The 21,727-nt window shown below is 42.7% G+C and overlaps 1 protein-coding gene and 1 long non-coding RNA gene across 11 annotated transcripts; one reads left to right on the top strand and one right to left on the bottom strand.

Moving 5' to 3' along the window:
* Window positions 1-3,987: 3,987 nt before the first annotated feature.
* LOC136676662 (dual specificity protein phosphatase 18-like) lies at window positions 3,988-20,790 on the bottom strand. 10 transcript variants are annotated; one of them, XM_066653815.1, is made up of 5 exons: window positions 9,771-9,813; window positions 9,313-9,422; window positions 7,598-7,708; window positions 6,893-7,180; window positions 3,988-5,158 (listed from the first exon to the last, which is right to left on the bottom strand). In XM_066653815.1, coding segments are annotated over exons 4-5 (564 nt in total). In that variant the 5' UTR covers window positions 6,895-7,180; window positions 7,598-7,708; window positions 9,313-9,422; window positions 9,771-9,813; the 3' UTR covers window positions 3,988-4,596. The 10 variants fall into 10 exon arrangements, with proteins under 10 accessions (XP_066509912.1, XP_066509913.1, XP_066509905.1 ...); XM_066653816.1 differs by having other exon boundaries at window positions 7,598-7,688; XM_066653808.1 differs by lacking the exons at window positions 6,893-7,180; window positions 9,771-9,813 and adding an exon at window positions 20,664-20,790.
* LOC136676664 (uncharacterized) lies at window positions 8,230-16,338 on the top strand. The gene is made up of 4 exons (XR_010796310.1): window positions 8,230-8,513; window positions 9,318-9,402; window positions 10,429-11,218; window positions 12,069-16,338. It is a non-coding gene; the product is annotated as an uncharacterized lncRNA (long non-coding RNA).
* Window positions 20,791-21,727: the final 937 nt, after the last annotated feature.

The following is a 21,727-nucleotide window of genomic DNA, read 5'->3' as shown; positions in this document are numbered from 1 at the left end:
ATAAGGAAGTCATTCACAGCGTATACAACTCCAGCAGCAGCATGGTTTCACTTTCAGGCCTGAGTTATAAACAACACGACGGAAAACTCCAACATGCCCTGGAATATCCTCATGAATTTAAAACGTTTCTCTGTTGTTGTTGTTGATTTTGTTTGCTGCTTCATTTAAATACAGCAACTGTGCTTCACACTGTAAAAAATCTGAAGAACGTACCAATAAAAACGCCCCAGAATAACACCATTTGACCTTGACTTAAGCTTTTTTCCTTCACTGTAAAGACACTATTTTTCAGATGCACGTTTTTCTTTGGACAGCGATGATTTTAAACTGAACTCATTCAACATTTCTCCTGAACCGAGGGCTATTATCTGGACGTTTGTTCCCTTTTGCTGCAGCTACAGCTTCTACATTTATAAGAAGGTCCACCACTCCACCTCCATGATTGGATGGAGATGCATCACTCCAGAGAACACAGCTTCACTGCTCCACGGACCAGTGCTGGGGACTTTACCCCTCAAGCCCATGCTTGGCACCGCGTACTGGGAGTTTAAACTCATGAGCAGTTGCTCCTCCAGAGTGGCCCATTTTCATTTGGAGGTTACACAAACTGTGGGATGTTTGGGTCCATGACTTTATGGTCATACATTGTAGGTATTAGCTTCCAAACCTTCTGTATTAATAACAATAGTTGGAATTAAATAATATACGTTTTATAAATTCATTTGTACAAGGCTTTAATTATGCCCAAGTCTTCATTATGTACACGTGTTGTGCCCCTAATTACTGCAGTGCATGCCATAACACTACTTACGTCATGGCGGCGTGTTCCACAGAGACAAAGCCAAGGCCAGAGATGGTCCTCCACCTCAGGAATGGACTTCCAAACGGCTGCATTCTGTGCCCCGCTGAATGTGATATAACATAATTAGAGTGCATGTGTTTTGACAGCTCCACTGTACCCCGTTGTGTATGTTCCTCTCGAGGAAGGACGTCATGCTTCTCTCAGATGTGACCTGCCTTGTGGACAGGCGATGCACCATGAAAATCTTTGATGAGCCCCACAGCACATGGGCTTCATTAGAGTAACACGTTCTTCACCATTATTTTTTTTTCTGAACTTCTAAAACATTCCCCTCTTTTCCACAGGGGAATACAGTTCTGGGTCGTAATGAAATATCTGTCACTTGCTGTGGTCAAAATATCATGAGGATCAAACCCTACAGCAGGGTTTGGCTCCTGTCTAAACAGCACTGCTCCAGTGCCTGACAATGAGCCACTCGTTGTTCACCCCGACCCTGAGCGCACAGCAGTGAGGAGCGAGGAGCAGAAGCTCTGATTTTTTAGCCGTTTTCGGTCAGTTGTTTTTCTTTTCTGTTTTACTCAGTGCTCTTATTTCTCCGCGCTCGTTGTGTCTGTTTTGCTGCGTTTAACCTCGACTTTGCGCTTTCACATAAACACGGGTCCAGCGTTGTGATTGGACAGACTCAGACGAGGGGGCGGAGCAATTCTAACTTCTCTGCACTTGACGTCAGAAGCAGAGCAGAATCAGAACTGCTCGTTTTACCCCATGTTTTCAGACTCAGGCAGCGCACAGGAAACTGAATGGGGTCTTGTTTCACAGTGTGTGGCTCCATGATCCCAAAATGAATTTGCACAAGCATTGAACAAGTGGGGCGGCACGGTGGCGCAGCAGGTTAGTGTCGCAGTCACACAGCTCCAGGGACCTGGAGGTTGTGGGTTCGATTCCCGCTCCGGGTGACTGTCTGTGAGGAGTGTGGTGTGTTCTCGCTGTGTCTGTGTGGGTTTCCTCCGGGTGACTGTCTGTGAGGAGTGTGGTGTGTTCTCCCTGTGTCTGCGTGGGTTTCCTCTGGGTGCTCCGGTTTCCTCCCACAGTCCAAAAACATACGTTGGTAGGTGGATTGGTGACTCAAAAATGTCCGTGTGTGTGTGTGTGTGTGTCTGTGTTGCCCTGTGAAGGACTGGCACCCCCTCCAGGGTGTATTCCCGCCTTGCGCCCAATGATTCCAGGTAGGCTCTGGACCCACCGCGACCCTGGATAAGGGTTACAGATAATGAATGAATAAATTGAACAAGTGGTTTTTACATAATATGCCCCCTTCGTATCAGATGTACTCCCTGTTGTGAGTCTTTTAAACCATTTACAATGGCCCAAAGTTGCGTCTGCCCTAATTTCCTTTTAGCTAGCACCCAAATAGAGGCGTGTTGGTGTTAAGCGCTTGTGCAGCTGCTCCAAAGCTTTCTATTGTACTTTTCTCTTCTTACTGGAAATGATCAAGTTTGAGGCGTCTTGATCTTTTCTGTTCATGTGAAAGGTACATAACCACAACAAATGACACACTCTCCAATAACAAGATACCACACAAATCAATACGTGAAATCCAGGTGGGATTCATTTAAACTTGGCTTCTTTTGGGAGAGAATCCGACAACTAGAGATGGTCTATGGACAGCAGGGGAAACAGTTCCTTTAAACCATTTTAGACGTATTAGGGACGTGCTGGGAATTTTTCCCTGGAAAAGCAGTCAGGAGACTGTGGGTGTTAAGCACAAAACAGGAAATAAACCGGAAAAGTGTGCAGTCTGCTTTCAACGCCAAACTGAGATTGTGAGACCATCTATTTTAGCGTTTCTGTGCAGCCACCACAAACCCCCTCGGCCCAGTTTCCAGAGCCCCTCCGTGTGAGGGATTCTCAGGGAATGGTTCAGAACATAACTGATGTTGTAAAACCAGTAACTGAGCTGAGTGTTTTCGTGCTGTAAAATAAATAAATAAAAAGGCTTTCTACAGGAAGGACAACTGCTGGAAACCGAGAAACCCGAGGCCTCGGTCACACCCACACAGGTGGTGTGTGTGTTTGTCTTTCTTCCACATGCACATTTACCGAATACACACCATCGGGAAACTCCATCCTGGGTGAAGACATCCAGAAACTTCATTTCCAGTGTTGTGTTGTTTTTGGTTCATGACGTGGAGTGTGCACCACCATCGTCTTTCTTTACATGAGTCATTATAAACAGTCTAAAATAAACAGAGTATTCAGAATGTGCTGTGGCTGTCACTGCGACTTTTTCTTTTACTGAAGGTTTCTGTGGAGGGAAGCGCTGATGGGTTTTACTTATTTTTCAAAGCCGTTTTCACACAGTGGCTTTCAGACTGAAAAGTCACAGTTCTGTCCCCTGGAGCAGCAGGAAAAAGTGAGTGGTGAGTGAATAAACAGTGCTTACTCTTCCCTCAATATTCACAGCTGAAAGGCCCTTGATCACGGCAGCTGACCCCCGAATTACTCCAAAAGCACTGCGGCTAAAATAGCTGCCCACTGCTGTGTGTGCGTTTACTGCCACAATATCCCCAAGGGATTAATATATTTTTAGACATCAGTGTATAAAGTGTGTGTGTGTGTGATATTGGTAATACTTCACAGCACTTGATGGAGAACACAAATTTAAACCAGAAGTGGTGTAACAGTGGTGCACGGATGTAAAGGAACTAAAAGATTGTATGAATTTACCTTAAAAAGTCAGTAATGTGAATGAACACGTTTGGCCTGAAGTCATATTCTGCCATCTTCTGGTCGGTGTGTGAACTAAAATAACCCCAGAAGTGTGGACTCGGAATATACAGATTTCAGTACACTGTATTCATGATAATTGAACCCCTAGGTTGGCCTCGCTCTCAGGTGATCACTGGCTCGATCCCCGGATGCATTAGAGACCAGGAGAGCACAATTAGCCTCACTCTCTGGGTGGGTAGCATTTACCTCTTTTCTCTCCTCACATCTCTCTTCTGAAGGCACTAGGCAACACTGGAACCTGTCGACTGATATAAAAGTGTGATTGGGAAGGATTCTGTGAAAGTGTGGACGTGCAGATGACATCCCAAAAAACTTGAGGATTATCAAAAAAGACAATTTTATTAATATTTTCACATCAATTTCTAAACAAAAGTTTTATAAAACAATAGAGACAGAACATCATGTCTACGATAAATATGTACAAATAAATTTGGACCATGGGAGGAAACCCACGCAGACACAGGGAGAACACACCACACTCCTCACAGACAGTCACCCGGAGGAAACCCACGCAGACACAGGGAGAACACACCACACTCCTCACAGACAGTCACCCGGAGGAAACCCACGCAGACACAGGGAGAACACACCACACTCCTCACAGACAGTCACCCAGAGGAAACCCACACAGACACAGGGAGAACACACCACACTCCTCACAGACAGTCACCCGGAGGAAACCCACGCAGACACAGGGAGAACACACCACACTCCTCACAGACAGTCACCCGGAGGAAACCCACGCAGACACAGGGAGAACACACCACACTCCTCACAGACAGTCACCCGGAGGAAACCCACGCAGACACAGGGAGAACACACCACACTCCTCACAGACAGTTGACCTGCTGCACCACCGTGCTGCCCTCATGCTTCTCAATAGAGAGAATACGAGCTGTGTGTGTACTACTGAATGTCTCTCCACAACAGGTGCAGCTTAACCACCTGGAACCGCTGTGTAAACAGTGAATTATTTTAGTAGCTGGCATCAAACAACCCGTGTATCAAAATGGTATCAAACCTCTGGTTTCCTTCTCATACAAATCTGGAACCAGTCCCACAGGCAAGGATACCATCACCACCGAGCTTGTCCCCCTCAGCTTCTCCTCATACCGGATCAGCTGCGTCCAGAAGCCACTGTTAGGTCTGATAATGGGTCTTTTGGACTTTACAAGTTCGTGAGCCTCCAGTAGAGACATGCTGCAGTGCTTGATGAGAAAAGCCAGACACAGAGTGGCTGAGCGACTCACTCCGGCGCAGCAATGCACCAGGACCCGACCCCGCTGGGCTCTCACGTTCTCGATTTTATCTGCCACTGAGTCGAAATATTCCTCCAGCTGCGTTTCAGGGGAATCGGCGACAGAGACCCAGACGTACTCAACAGTAGGGAGGCAAGGCTTGCCCTGGTCCTGAGTGGCGTTTATAATGCAGGTGATGTCGAGGCCAGCTATAGCTGAGCTGTCTTTAGCTGCTTTGCCGTTGCTGATGTAGAGGAACTCGGTTATCTGACCCACTCCTGCCAGACGAGCCCCAGGGCCGGACATGGTGCTTCCATCAGGGATATACCTGGATTGATTAAGTATTTGGAAACAATGTTAGTCTGAATTCAGGGCTGAATATTAATCTTAGATGTCCTATTAATATTAAGAGTCCTGTTCCTAATATTTACTATGAACCAAGACATACTCTGTCTAAAACGTCATCTACTTTAAGGTGCACACATTTAAGACACAGGCTGCTGTGTATAACAGGACTGGACCCTAAGGTCACCATGCTCAATGCCAAGTTGTGCCAAGGGGGGTATAATACCCCAGTTATTTGGGCGTGGAGCAATGGGAACATGTTCTCTGGAGTGGTGGAGCTGGAATGAGATTATTAGTGTTTGTGCTCCAGAATTGATTTCTTAAACGTTGTTGCGTGGCTGAATGCCATCAAATCCTCACAGCAATGCTCTGACATCTTGTCTAAATCCCTTCTAGACAGAGGCTGTCGCGGAAGCAAAACCGGAAACAAAATGCTTATCTATGCCCTTCATTTCAGAGTAAAATGTGCCCATAAACACATTGTGTTCCGCCCCGGATTATCTTCGCCATATTAATACACACTTAGCGGTAAAACTGGCCGAAACATCGATAAACTGAGAACATTATTTACTTCACATTACAATTAGCATTTGAGTCTTTACCTGTGGTATACAGTCGTTACAATAACACGTAAAAAAAAGTCAAGCGAATGTAGCGTATGCTACGTAAACAGCGTAATGCCATTTTATTTTCCGTTGGACTATGTTCTCTCAAAGGGCTCAAATCGCATTGTGAATTCGACTGTGAACGCACAGCGACACTCCCGCTGGCTCTGTCCCAAACCTTGCCCCTCCACCCTTGAAGTGCACACTTGTCTTGTCGTTTTAGAGGAAACGATGAATTGGGACATACTCAGCTCAGCTGTAAATTTACAGCACGTTTTATTTATAATAAGATATTAAAATATAAAAATCAGCCAGTTACATAAAATGTATAATATTAAAATAAATAACTAAATAAAAATTCACTTTTAAACATGCAACCTTAAAAATCATTCATTTTTTCATTCATTGTCTGAAACTGCTTATCCAATTCAGGATCGCAGTGGGTCCAAGGCGGGAACACACACAGGAGGGGGCGCCAGTCCTTCACAGGGTGACACACAATCACACCTACGGACACTTTTGAGTCACCAGTTCACCAACCAACGTGTTTTTTTGGGAAACCCACGCAGACACGGGAAGAACACACCACACTCCTCACAGACAGTCACCCGGAGGAAAAGCTTCCCAAAACCTCAGTGGAGGAAAGGGGAATAATCTACCTATAGATACACTTCATGTTGGATGAGGTGGTGTCCAAAATGTGCTGGAAATTCAGGTTTGAAGTATCTCAAAGCACATGGAGGCATATGGTGAACGAGGAGCACGCAGTAAACAGAGAGAAAAACAAAGGAAAGACGAGAGGATTAATGACACCAGCCACAGGTTTGTGTGTGTGTGTGTCAGGAATATATCACATTGTGGGGACCTGTTAACACGCTGCCATTGTGAGAAAGATTTCATGTAGCGACCACAGCCCGGACCCCACAAATCAAATCTTTACATTGTAAGATGAGGATAGTAGTAGTATGTATTTAACATCTGCCCATAGGGCCACATTCATGGCAAGAAAGGTAGTAAGATGTTATTAATTTACTAATAAAGTTGTATTTTAGAGACGCTGAGGCGGCCATCTATATAAGTTTGTGATGTGCTGCTTAAGTCTTGTTACTCACATGAATCTTAGGAGCGCTGATGCTTTCGTATTAGGGTCAGTTAGATGTTAGTGTTAGTGCAAGGTTCGGTTCAAGGTTAGAGTGAGGTCAGTGTTAGGGTTAGACTAAGGTTAGGGTTAGTAATGGATAAGGTCAGTTTAAATCTCCTCAGCATGATTGGAAATGTGTGTGGAGGCCTTAAGATACATGAAAACAAACTTTCCTGTGTGTGTGTGTGTGTGTGTTTGTGCATGGGCTCCAGCTGCCGTGGACTGCCCTCTCCTTTCCCAATAAGACCATCTGCTCTGCCTGCGCATAAGGACAAAGACCAATTCAGGACAAAGGCCAACCCTCAACCAAAGAATATACTCCTGATTAGTTTTTAAATAACCCCCTCTTTGCTTATTTATTTTATGTCTTAGTTCCTGTAATGGAAGTCGATTACTATCAGGTGGAGAAAAAGCAGCCTTCACCAAGCCCTCCAACTCTGCGAAAACACTGACAGAGTACGTGAACTGATCACTTATTTACCCAATCAATATTTCAGGACTACAGACACTTCCCTCCCCCCTAGGATTTCAGTACAGTGCTGTAAATGCAGAAAAGCCAAATCTTACTTAGTGTTGCTTTAATGTTTCTTGGAGAGGTTATACAAGCTGTAATTAAAACGTGTACCAGCCGAAATGAGCTCATTATGAGTACAAATTAAACAGAATTATCACAAACCTCTGCATGTGGAACCAGTTGTGTTCATTCATTCATCTTCTGTAAGTGCTTCATCCTGATCAGGGGTCGCTCTGGGCTTTGACCCATCTCGCTGTGAGACAGGAACACACCCTGTAGGCAAGGTTCAAACACAGGACCCCAAGGCTTTGGAGCTGTACGGCAGTGACAATACCTACAGCGCCATCATTGCACTGCCAAAGCTATTACGCAAACATTAGTATTGTAAAGACATCACCCATTATAACATTGTTATTCAAACTCACTTAGAGGCTCAGTTTTAAACAGTAAAAATGATATATAATAAGACTTGATGGATCCTGAGGTACACTGCCACAAGACAGTTCTGTACATAGTGCACAACAAAATACATAAATAGAATAGAAGAATGAAAGAGACAAAAGTCAATTACAAAAACAGACTACGTTCTTAATGGTTAAAGTTAAGCTTAACTTAAACGATTTAAACCAAAAATACAGGCCTTTACACACTCTAATGATAAACAATCGAGCCTTAAGATGGAAGTAAATCAAATATCCAGCCTAAAAAATGAGGCTACCACCAGAGAAACATCACCCTGATGTAAAGCTGTCTTTGTGCTCAGGTGCTGAGCTATAAATACTGCAGGGACCTCATTTTTAGTACAAACCAGGCTTCAACAACAGCTCCATTTCCATTCGGTTACCAAGGAGACTGCAAATATATTCCCCATCCTCTCCACACAGAGGAGGAGAGGAGAGAGGAGGAGAAGTGTGGGCTTCAGAAGGAGGGGAGGGCTTCAGTCTCTACAGCAGATCCCAATCTCCCCCAGATCAGAAGTGTTTGGGCAGTCTCAGTATCTCCAGCTGCAGAGCTCAGATCACAGGCTTGAACTCAGCTCCGAGATTGAACACCTGGTCACGTGGGGCCTCACACAAAGGTAAGCGACCCGTCCACACACGACATTTTAACCCAGGTTTAACTCAACTGGATCAAATTGTAGTGTTGTGTTACGCCTACGTTATTGAATTAGATTGAGGCTGGAATTAGCTTAGGATAAATTCGTATTTAAATATTACATTCCTTAAACATAAATTAATGTATGGTGGCGCCTGCCCTATCTATATCTCAGTGAAACTTGACGGAATTTGCTTTTTATTCGTCGTTTCATTTTTGTTCGAACTGTCTGTTCCATCTTAAATTGCAGTCTGCTCTTACAGACTTAGACGAGATTCGAATTGGAAATGTATTCGAGTTTTCATTTCCACCTTAAAAGGCGCAGTACTAGCTAATAATCTGGCACCTGTCAGTTCCACCTTAAATTACTGAGTAATGTGAAGTGAGGCTGAAATGTAGTGTTGGGATTTTTTTCCCGTTCTAATTTATCATTCTAATTTCCAATTCCACCTTAAATTAAACGAGATTGAAACATACATTCCCTCTCGAAATTTCCCTTCAGTCTCATCCAAGTCGTATACTTTGCTTTTATTTGACTAGCGTCTTATAATAATTTCCCGCTGCACCTTAAGTGAAACTAGGCTAAAATGAGCTCATATCGAAATCTAACGGCTGAGGGTGGAATATAACGGCTGCACCATTTAAGGTGGAGCGTTGAATTATCGCCTGCAGAATTTGAAAATTAACACTACGACTCGTTGAAAACTTGATTTTGTCGTTGTATGGGATCTGACGACTAACTGAACACAAGTTAAAAATATTTAAAAATTTGTTTTACTCACCACAGGTCAGAGAAATGGGCATGAAACCAGACGTCGCAGTTTATACCCTAGGCGGTGTGGTGGTGGCTCTGCTGGGAAGAGAGGACTTGGGTAGGGGATTTTCTGTATTTCTGCAAGGTTCCATACGTTTTAGGACATAAAAGAAATAGGCTGAAGGGTTTACAACTTAAGACCATATCCTTTGTTCTAAATGTCAAGACTACCACTGGTTTACATTTAAATTAACTAACACACAACCACACACATAAATAATAAAATATAGAACTGCATACAAACGAAATTAATGCAGGAACCAGCTGTATTCCTTTGAATCTCCCAAATATTAAATATTCATAAGCTGTGCTGCCTACAATTCAGTATTCCAGGCCTTCTGGTCATCAAAACCTCATTGCTGTTCATTAATCTTATAGATTTGGAAGGTATTACTGAGAAAAAAATATATATATATACCCAGATACCTTAAAATGGCTTAGAAGTAACTCTGCCAGAGGTCTTCAAATCCAAACCTTTAATCCAGGGTCCAGGCCGGGATTTTATAACTATATACCTGGCCAGTCAGGTGCATTAGCGGTTTCAGCTGTGATGTCGTACCAGCGGTACGTTTTAAATCTCTCGCCTGGAGTCTTGATCCAAGGTTCAGGTTTGCGTTTATTTAGTATTTATTGACTCATGAATATGCAGTTAGTGTCTCCCTGAAGCCACAATGCCATGCCTTGCAAGTTTACAGGAGTGGTTCTTAGGTTTATGATGTAAGAAATGCTGTCAGGCTGAATTCGCACATTTTAGACCCATTTGTGGTGCACCCACATCAATGCAGATTTATAATATAGTAATATAAAGTATATATTTCTTCTGATGCTCTCGTGGTTGCTTACTGAAGTGTTCCATCATCTACTGGGAAGACCTCACATTACATTAGAAGCTGTTTTTGCAGAAAGAGGAACAGATTCCCAAATAGTTCCCTTAATTTTTGAAGTGTCTAATTTTTAAGTGTGCATTATTTGAGGCATGAGACATTGTACAATGATAGATAAATGGTTGTATGATATGTAAAAACACATTTGATCATTTCTTTGTATAAAACAGAAACAGTGTATTCACAGATCTGTATTTCAGGACGTCCTGCTTCACAAGCTTCACCTGCTGAGTGTTGGATGCTGCCGGATGGTGTCCTGAAAAGGTGGGCTCCTGTGATTAAGGTCAGCTCCTTTGGTATCCTAACTAGCTTGTATTTTTTTTGACCAATTTCTAAGCTGCAAACTTGTCAGCGTAGGTGTACCTCCAAAGGGACTGGTGCAAGAAAGCTAAGGTACATGGCATTTTTATTTTGTGGTGGCCATGAGTACAAACACGAGGTAAAAATGGGCGTGTCTGAAGAAGTGGGCTCGAGAAGCACCCTAAATGGGTGAGTACCCTAGATCTGTTTATCGGAACAACAAAGCAGCACAACACATCAGAAATAGAAACAAGACGTACGCTAAAAACGGCATGCTGCGTCTTAGTCTTAGACAGCTGTATTGAATATAATGGGAGCATTTGTTTCCCCCATGTTGCTCACTCACTTTGCCTATATCTGTAACATCTGATGTTCCACCCTTCTCCTCTATCCATCAATGACAAAATCTGCCCAATATATATACGATACACTTTTCACACACCTGTTAAACTTCAGAGACACCTTCAAACCTTCCTTCAGAGACACAACTTCCTCATCTACTTTCCCTGATTAAATTAATATGGAGATTTGTATTGTACGCATTGTTGCCTTCCATTTTTTTGCTGCTCTCCTCTACTTCTTTCCTCTTCAGGTGAGGTGAGAACAGGGAAGATGGCCAGGATAGTGTCCACTCTTTATTTATCATCACCTTGCTGCCCAAGAATGACAAAATACATTCTCCCAAGCCAAGTAAGTATTTGACCTGACACTAATACAGAGGACTGTACTCAAAAAGGAATTCCCCCAGCTTGGCTATCAAGTGAATCAAGTATTTAGGGTTGTTTCTTTTTCTTTAGGTAATGCTATGGCTAAAAGCTTGTTCACATAGTAAGGTCCAATCCCATTTCTTAATTTTACCACTACCCTTTGTTTTGAGTGTCCCCTTGCCCCTAGGAACTTGGAGTTACAGGGCGTAGTGGTTAAAGTCGTGTCCTACAAAATGGGACGACCCTTCAAGAGCCTGATACGTCATCAGAACACAAATAAAATGAGCAGTTCTTCATTCTAAGGTGCCTAGTTGCGCTCTGATATCACTGCAGACTGGAACAGCTGTTACGAAGGATCTGCTAGACTTCAGTTAAATATTATGGATGATATGCCTTCAGCACAGTTTCACCATCATTAAATATCATCCACCCCTCACTCCTCTGTGATGTGAAGCTAAATTCAGCTGCTTTGAGTTTGAACCTTCCAGTTCCATCTTAAATATTGCAATAGCTTCAGGTGCTTGAAGGCAATAGCTTCAGGTGGATCTGGGTATCGACATCAGCGTACTACTAGAATTAAAAAGTTGTACAGCTAACATGCCAGTATTTCACAATGTGTTCATAACCCTCCGTTTGGAGTGTGTTTCTCTCCATTTGAAGAGTCATGTCGCACTAACACTTCCCCAATAAGAATTTAGACTCCAAGTGGTAGGGGTATGATCTCAAGTTAATAAATGAGCTGGTATCATTTCAAGGAGATCTCATGGTTTCTAAAACTTGATTTTACCTGACATTCTTTTCCAAGTAATGTGTGTTATATTCTGCTCTTGCAGAGGTCAAGCAGCGGAGCATCCACGCTGACCACACTCTGGGAATTCTACACGATGTTACACCCAGATAAAAGCAATCAAAACTTGTATTATGTGAAAGTAGAGCTATGATTTGCTCAAAAAAACACTCTAAAGTTGGAAAGTTATTGTTGGTTTTAAGGCCAACCAGTCTCTCTTCCTGGGCATGAACTCAAGGTAATGGATGATTTGTCTGCAATTATTTACTTGGATCATATTTCTTTATAAATATTAGGACATGGCCGGCCAAAAACTATCCTTGATTACACTGGGAAGGTAACAAGCCTCATCTTGGGCATCCTTTTCAGCATGTGTCGCTTGAAAACTGTGGCAAAAGCTGTAATTGGCGGTCCCACTAACTTTGTCTCCTTTTGTAACTAAACCTATGTTGTGGGGTAGAGAAGTGAGATAACGCAAGACACACTCTCACACACTCTCTCAGACGGAATGCCTCTCAGACGGAATATTTTCATTGCTCTCCAGTGCAGTAATGTCTGTCCCTCAACTAATACTAATGCCTTTTTGGAAAGGATTTAAGGGAATTGTGGGCTATAGGACTAGAACTGATAAATGGACATTTGTTTGAGGTTATTAGCTTATCTGAGTAATGATTATATAATGCATTATACACTGTATTTGGCCTTTTGGCACTTTATCTAGCTTCACAGGTTAGTTGTGAAATCCTAGCCCTCAATGACCTGACAGTCCTGAAAATCCGTGCTTCATATGGAATGGATCTACATGCGTTTTCCTCCTCCTTGTGTCCAGTAGAACTGACTCCTCGCTTTGAAGCTTATGGCACTAACTGTGGAGATTTACACTGACGTCTGTAATGCTTGTATCTCCTTGAAAGCTACAGTTTTGCCTTGACTAAGTGAAACTGCCTTGAAATGTCTTACTACTAACAGATTCTAACATCACTGAGGTTATGCGAGCAGAGATGGTGCCAACTAATACAACCCTAATACGTAGTCATTGTGCACTCTTAGAAATAAAGATATCAGAAAGTTGTGCTGAATTCAAACGAATCGCTCTTAGTAAATCATGCATGAGTGTAAAGAGCCTTGATTAAAGGGGACATACGTTGTACAGTGTGTACATTAATTTAGGGACCCACAATCTACAAACTGTGAAAAGGACCATGAACTGCGTAAGTCAGAAAACGTGCCGTGCTGATCCTGCTCCACTTCTGACGTCAAGTGCAGAGACTTTAGAATGGCCCCGCCCCCTTGTGTGAGTCTGTCCAATCACAGCATTGCACCCGTGTTTATGTGAGAGAGCAAAGACGAGGTTAAACGCAGCAAAAGAGACACAAAGAGCGCAGACAAAATCTGCTGCTTGCTCCTCACTGCTGTGCACTCGGGGTCGGGGTGAACAGCGAGCGGCTCATTATCATTTAAAGGAACAGGTGCTGAAAGCAGGCGTTCTGAACAGGGGCTGTTTACACAGGGGGAGAACACTGCTGTGGGGTTTTTGACCAAAGCAGGTCACAGACTTTTATTAAGGTTGTAGAAAACAGGTAGAATACCCACCCCCACTCTTTATAATGTGAATCAATAACAGTATTAACATAAATTGATAGTAAAATTGATTTAAAATAAACAGTGTATATATTGCAATTTCTAAATTACACATATTCGACTTATTTGGACGGACGGATGGAGAAAAAAAAACATGCTGAAATGACCATGTGAAATTAGATATTTGGGGATTCAGAGGTTTGAAGTGAACCCACCTATAAATGTGGTCTGGATACAGTTGGGGGGGGGGGGGGATTCCTGTGGCTTGCTGAGGTCAATAAGTCTGTCCTACAGTCAGATATGGAGCAAGTCTCATGTCTGAACAAGGCCTTGGAAATCTTTATTTTTATGAGTGCATACTAAAGGGAACTTGTACGCTTGAGGTTCTGCGGTAGGTCGTCAAGAGTCATGTTCTCTAGATCTTTCTGCATAAAGTGTATTTCTCATGGATGATGCATGTGTGAGTGCCAGAGAAGCTCCTCACCAGTGCTGATGGTGGAGATTTGCAATTGGAGCACAACTTTACTAACCATACTCCAGCATTTGTTGCAATAACTTAATATTTCAATGCTTCTGTCTTGCAACTAACCCTGAGCCTGTTTCTCTTCCCATCTCTCCTCCTCTGTTCCATGACATGGGCAGATGTTACTCTTTACTCTCATGGCTGTCCAAAAATATTACGAGGTAGTGGGGAGAAAGGAAGATGTTACTAACAGATATTAACCAACTAACTGCATTAAAACCTCCGCATCTGGTTCTTGACGTCTAACTTTCCTCTCTTTTCTCTTCCATCCTTCTTTTTTTTTCCCTGCTGCTGACTTCCATTCGTTCGCATGTGTGTGCAAAACTTGACCGGGTGGTGAAACCCTTTGGGTCGTGTTTATGAAACTGACAGAGACTAATCGACTGATGGTACTTGCTGCCAGTGGCGATCAGTGGCTACTTACTAACCAGTGCACTCTCTTGCTTGGTCATGCAGACTTACTTGTCCTCGTCTTAACCGTGTGGAGACAGTCCTGTTACACTTTTTACCTCTTCCGAGGCTGAACTTACACAAGGTGAAATTACAACAACGTTCATGTGAAATGAACATTTCAAAAGCGCTAGGTCTGATTTCAGTGATGTACCAAACATAGCTGTGATATTCTTTTGCGAGTTATGCCTAAGACAGTGTAGTAGAACATGAACTTGTTGTAATTGGCGCAGTACTCACTTGGATGGATTTGCCTCCTGTGTGCACTGTATGGCCAAAAAGTTTGTACACACCCGCTTTTCCAACATTTCAGTTTACTTTAACTTTAACTTTCATTTGATGCAGCAACAGCTTCTAATCTGGTAACACTTTGCACTAGATAGTACAGTATTTCTGTGGAGATTTGATGAGAATTTTAAGGCTCTTTTCCACTGCATGGTACCTACTCTACTTTACTATGCCTTTTAGCTTTTCCATCATTTAAATCAGGTCCTGGTTCTGGAAGCGGGTTCTTGTTTAGTGGCTGTTCTCTCGTGGTTCAGAGCGAGTTGAGTAGGGACTAAACCGTGGCGTGTAAACCTTGCAGAGCCACGCAGCGCAGACGACCAGCACCAACTCTACATCTGTAAAATCTCCAGCTGCAGCAGAGATCACGTTTGTTTTTATCCGACTCACGACGGCAGCTCGTAAAATTACACCGTGGTCTTTTGAAGTGGTTCAAACGCTCCTTGAAACGGTGGGGGGTTGTGGTACCAGGTAGCAGTGGAAAAGCGCTATTAGTAAGGACAGGTAAATAGGATCAGCTCATGCTAGTTGATGGAGTTTCATCACTCCAGAGGACACAGTGGCACAGTGGTGTTCTACTGATTCCCAAGCTGTGTGTGCACTATTTTATATATCACTCATAATAAGGGGTGTCTACAAACCTTTGGGCTTACAGTGTATATGTGTGAAATACAGTAATCAAGTAATCAAGGTATTTCCTGGGGTAACCAGGAGCCATGTACTAACATACTAACTACAACTAACCGACTAACAGACTGGCTTTGTAACCAACTAACTGGTAAGACCAACTATACACAGGCTTGATGCTGTTCTGAGAGATGCTTAAATTCAGTGGTAATGTCTGAGCAGATAATGTTATGTAATGTAATGTTAACTTCATGGAGGGTGAGAGTTGTAAGCAGCAAAAATATAAAAATAAAACCCAAAGCAGCCCAAGAAAAGAGTCTCGCTGGCCTTAACGTATGTTTATAATATTTTACATTAAACAAATTTAAGTACATAACTCAGTTCCAAAGAAATTAAAAATACTTAAATGGAGACCCGAGCTGTTGAGCAGCTGAAATCCTGTAACAAGCAAGAATGGGAAAACCTTTCACTTTCACAACTACAGCGACTTGTCTCCTCAGTTCCCAAAACGAGAGGTGATGTTATAATTTTTTGTAAAATGTTGCTGACATTAAATTTAAATTGTGCATATATTTTCATAAATTTAAAAAGTATTTGTAATATCTTAAATAAAAATATTTTTTATTTTGATTATTAATATATTAAATAAATATTTAAGTGAAAATATATATAATATTTTCATTTAAATATAGAGCTTAAATAATTTGCAAATCATTTGCATTGTGTTTTTATTTACACAGTGTCCCAACTTTTCTGGAAATTGGTTTTGTATTTCACTTGTAGAAACACAGACTGTGTATCCTCTGATATATTTGATACCACACAATGTAAAATGTATTAAAACTTTTTATGAAGATTGCTCGATCTTGTTTGTTTTCCAGTTTCTAAGTATAATTCATGCACCAAAATGAGAAGAAAATATCACGTTGAATTTCTTACTAATTTACATTTCACCAGAGGTTTCGTGCCCAAACCTTTGCAGTCGACTGTATGTTATCAAATTGTGCCTCCCAGAGGCGAACCATGGATACAGGCCATATTTGTATCAGTGCTGAGCTTTGAGTTTGAGATGTTATTGAAGATTATCTAACGAACGGACCAATAGAAATGCTCCAAAATTACTTTGAATAAAATCTAAAAAAGGACTTATAGGAAATATATATACATTTTTTTTCTAAACTCAGTGTCTACTTTATTGGCTCCACTGACCGTACTGGAGCACTTTATAGTTTTACATTTGCAGACTAGTGTATTTGTTTGCATAGTTTGTTTGTCTCAATCACCCTGTTCCTCAGCGCTCAGGACCCCCACAGAGCAGGTGTGATGTGGTGGTGGATCATTCTCAGCGCTGCAGTGACACTGACGTGGTGGTGGTGTGTTAGTGTGTGTTGTGCTGGTGTAGAGTGGATCAGACACAGCAGTGCTGCTGGAGTTTTTAAACCCCTCAGTGTCTGGACTGAGAACAGTCCACCGACCAAAAACATCCAGCCGACAGCGTCCTGTGTCACTGATGAAGGACTAGAGGACGAGCGACACACACTGTGCAGTGACAGATGAGCTACTGTCTCTGACTTTACATCTACAACGGTGGACCAATGAGGGAGGAGTGTCTCACAGAGTGGACAGAGAGTGGACACAGGGTTTAAAAACTCCAGCAGCACTGCTGTGTCTGATCCACTCTACACTAGCACAACACACCAGTGTCACTGCAGCGCTGCTGGGGTCCTGGCCATTGCAGTACAGGGTGACAGGAGGCTAATAAAAGTATGCAGTTTGTACCAAATAGCTGATGTGTGGTGAAGGTGCTGAAAGGGAACGGACAACGCACACATCAGAAATGTTGGTCTCTGTTTTTTGCACTGGTTAAAGAAAGTCAAATATGAACAGGGGCTAAACTTATTTTGTTTTAATTATGTAAAGGAAGATGGACCCGTTGCACCCTTCTCCACCTTTCTCTTCTCCCCTGATCTTTATCAGTCGTGACAGTTGGACATCAGGACCCTGATTGCTGTAATCAAAAAGACTGATTATTGCTATGGGCAACATGCAGAGAGCCCTAATATATGCACTGCAGGTAGTGACAGGGTTTGAATAAGTTTTCCTAATGAGGTACAGCTCTGAATGAATAATAGAGACATGAGAGGGTTTGTATATTTATTTATACATTCCTTCATTTCTTTTTTATCTAAAAGCTTTTGCCAAATTTTCCCAATTATTAGTTGACATGCTTCCAATGAGACATGAGACCCATCTTGTTTCTTTTCTAACTGCTGCTGCAATGCCGCTGAACATCTTAAGACACTGGAGGAGAACACACATTGCTCAGAGGCGACTGTTCAAATATATAGTAGCTCCAAACATCAGCTTCGCCTCGTCAGAGCGTCTGTAATTATCCATCATTGCTATCTGGTAAAAACTAAACAACAGTTTTGAAAGTGGCTTGTATCAGGTATTGTTAAGGAAACTGAAGGATCTGAGAGTTCATTCACTATTCATTATCTGTAACCCTTATCCAGTTCAGGGTCGCGGTGGGTCCAGAGCCTACCTGGAATCATTGGGCGCAAGGCGGGAATACACCCTGGAGGGGGCGCCAGTCCTTCACAGGGCAACACAGACACATTCACTCACACCTACGGACACTTTTGAGTCGCCAATTCACCTACCAACGTGTGTTTTTGGACTGTGGGAGGAAACCAGAGCACCCGGAGGAAACCCACGCAGACACAGGGAGAACACACCAACCAATCGAACCCACAACCTCCACGTCCCTGGAGCTGTGTGATTGCGACACTACGTGCTGCACCACCGTGCCGCCCCGGATCTGAGAGTTAGTGAACGTTATTAGCTGTGATCAGGTTGTGAGAAAGCACTCTAAATATAGAGCAAGCTAACATTAGTCTCCGTGTCCCAAACTGCTGCACTGAGTAGTGTGTTTAAAAAAAAAACACACACACACATTAGCAGTGCTCTCTGTAGTGTAGTATGTAAAGTTCCATAGTGTGTGGTTTGGGACACAGCCTCACTGTTTAATGTTAATCAAATGATGTTTCACATCATTATAAATGCAGTTATTTTCTACCTTATCTACATAGGAATTGGCAAATATGTGCCACCCAATATCAAACTCACTTGTACACCCTCGCAAGCTCAGCGTGAGCAGTCAGACGTCCAGAAGTTTAGGTCGCGCAGTGTGAGCAGGGCTGAGAGCCGACGTCAGGATAAAAAATACACAAAGTGGGTTGAAAATGCTTTAATCACCACTACACATGCGCACAGACAAAACATATGTACATAGACAAAACTCTGTTTTGTCAGAGGGCCTGCGTTTCACCTGCAGTGTGTGAGTTTGTCTCAATGTCAGTCGGACAGATAGCTTTCATATAATGTAAGCGTATAAATCACAGGCAAACCATTTACCTGAAACTACAGATACTGGAAGCCTGTGCTAGCATTTCTCCTGCGGTGTTGCTGTCAGTGTGTGAAGAGTGGGAGAAGAGGGTTGCATCGACAATCCAACACAATTGGCAGCACTTTGAACACATTTTATAAGTGGTCAGAAACTTGTAGATAACTCATGAATGAATAAAGTTGCGTTAAAACCAAGCACCATTGTTTTTCTTGTGAAATTCCCAATAAGTTTGATGTGTCACAAGACCCTCTTCCCATTGAAAAAACAAAAGTTGGATCCAAAATTGCCGACTTCAAAATGACCACCATGGTCACGACCCATCTTGAACCCCCCCCCCCCCCCCCCCATATACTAATGTGCCACAAACAGGAAGTTAATATCACCAACCATTCCCATTTTATTAAGGTGTATCCATATAAAATGGCCCACCCTGTATTTAATGTGCGCCGATCAACCTCAACATTAATCTGACCTTGTATTTACACTCATAGTACTGTAAAAGCCATTTTATCATATTCAATAGCTGCACATTGTTGTTCTACAACTATTTGTGTGGTGCATTTGTTGCTCTGGATAGTTTTAAAAGCCACCTTTCACCCTGATCTTCAATGGGAAGGACCACTACAGAGTAGGTATTATTTGCCTCGTGTGTCCACTTTGTACATATAAAGTCAGAGACAGTAGCTCACCTGATGCTTCATCGGTGGACACAGGACACTGCCCACTATTCTCAGTCTAGCAGTGGCACTTACAGGTTTAAAAACTCCACCGCCACTGCTGTGTCTGATCCACTCGCACCAGCGCCCAGTACATCAATATCACTGCAGCGCTGAGAATGATCCACCACCCAAATTATACCTGCTCTGTTGGGGACCTGAGCACTGAAGAACAGGGTGAAAATAGGGTACAAATGATAGAGCATCAGATGGACAATAGTCTGTAGTAGAACTACAAAGTGCTCCTGTGTGGTCAGTAGAGATGAGAGAATGGAATATGAGAAACAAGGAGGTCATTTTAATTATTGTTATTCTTTTTGATCAGTGAGCATCACACCCTGGTTTCTGTCTTAAACGTAAAGGGAACATCTGCAATTACAGGGAAATGCAGCTCAAAGCTGCGCATCTTTTAAGGTGGAATGGGTGTTTGAGAGAGAATAACGACTGTTGTTTGTACGTGGCTGAAAGTTTATATTCACTGTTTGAATTAACAAAGTCATTTGTAACTTGAGTTAATTTTGTAGCACTGTCGCTAATGCAGTTAGCCATCTCCTGAATTTGGAGACATTTCCACCTTAATTTATCTGAAACAACAAAAATAAGTCAATATTAACCACCTATGGAGCAGGAATAGAACAATATCCTCATCCTTTCAATGTTTGGAGTTCTCACCATTGTGTTAAACAACTCTAGATGCTATGAGCAGAGAGAGAAAGCCTAGCGTACTGCATCGAGACAGTTTTTTTTTTCATTAATAAACAGACACTAGGGCTTTGTAAACACATTAGACTGCTTTCTAGCATAAACCAACTGGAGAGCAGCACAAAAAGTGTTTTATGAAGTGTTTTTTTACTGAATTATTTAACAATTTTGAAATATTGTTTGAACTGCCTTTTTACACACACACACACAACACTACAACAAGGAATTTCTTGGTGTTAACTGAATGAGACGTTGGTGATGGATGAGTAGGCGGAGGTAAGTGCGAGTAATGACTTTTTTTACAAGAACAAATCTAACCAGGAACACACAAGAAATAGCCAAACTTACAGAACTTGACACAAACGAACAGATTCCAATGATGAACCAAGGTGTGGAGACTCACACACATACAAGACCAGACAAAGGAGCTCTGAAATCAAGGCCACAGACAAGGAAAACCCAAGAAACATTAAGGGAGGCTGGACCACAAAGGAGGCACAGGTGGGAACACTAATGATCACGAGGGGGGCAAAGGCAGAAACAAGAACAAAACAAAACAGAGCCATGTGTTTAAAAGCACATGACAGACACAGATAGTACACAGCCATCTCGCAGGCCATGCACCATTCACAGTACACCAGGGGGCAGCAAAGCCTTTTTAAATCTCTTTAGTTGTGACTGCACTTTATCATGTGAGCAGCGGTTTATGTAACTTGAAGAAATGTGCCATTAATCCAAAATATTTATTCATCTGCTTTGGATGAAAGTCTCTAAATACACCCCAAAAGCTTTAGACTCATCCAGTGTTTCTTCTGTATGGAAGCCCTAAATGGCCATGGTTTTGCATTTTTATTTGCACTCAGTTTTCTAACGATACTTAATGTTCAGTTCATAACAAACATTGTTTTTTTGAGAAAACATAATTTAATGATGGTTTTGTTTCCTCAATAACATTTTTGGTTATTTCAAGACTTCCAACATTCACACAGCTCCAGGGGCCTGGAGGTTGTGGGTTTGACTCCTGCTCCGGGTGACTGTCTGTGAGGAGTTGGTGTGTTCTCCCTGTGTCTGCGTGGGTTTCCTCCAGGTGACTGTCTGTGAGGAGTTGGTGTGTTCTCCCTGTGTCTGCGTGGGTTTCCTCCGGGTGACTGTCTGTGAGGAGTGTGGTGTGTTCTCCCTGTGTCTGTGTGGGTTTCCTCCGGGTGACTGTCTGTGAGGAGTGTGGTGTGTTCTCCCTGTGTCTGCGTGGGTTTTCTCCGGGTGACTGTCTGTGAGGAGTGTGGTGTGTTCTCCCTGTGTCTGCGTGGGTTTTCTCCGGGTGACTGTCTGTGAGGAGTGTGGTGTGTTCTCCCTGTGTCTGCGTGGGTTTCCTCCGAGTGACTGTCTGTGAGGAGTGTGGTGTGTTCTCCCTG

This window comes from Hoplias malabaricus, chromosome X2 (assembly GCF_029633855.1).
Source record: "Hoplias malabaricus isolate fHopMal1 chromosome X2, fHopMal1.hap1, whole genome shotgun sequence".
In the NCBI taxonomy this organism is placed as follows: domain Eukaryota; kingdom Metazoa; phylum Chordata; class Actinopteri; order Characiformes; family Erythrinidae; genus Hoplias; species Hoplias malabaricus.
The sequence above is the reverse complement of the archived record's forward strand: the minus strand, read 5'-3'. Positions and strand labels throughout refer to the sequence as shown.

Coding starts and splice junctions, on each gene's coding strand:
- LOC136676662 (XM_066653808.1), bottom strand. CDS start 7,629: ATGAATGAACACAACTGGTTCCACATGCAGAG. Junction 5,159..7,597: donor AACTGGTTCCACATGCAGAG/GTTTGTGATAAT, acceptor TAATCAATCCAG/GTATATCCCTGATGGAAGCA.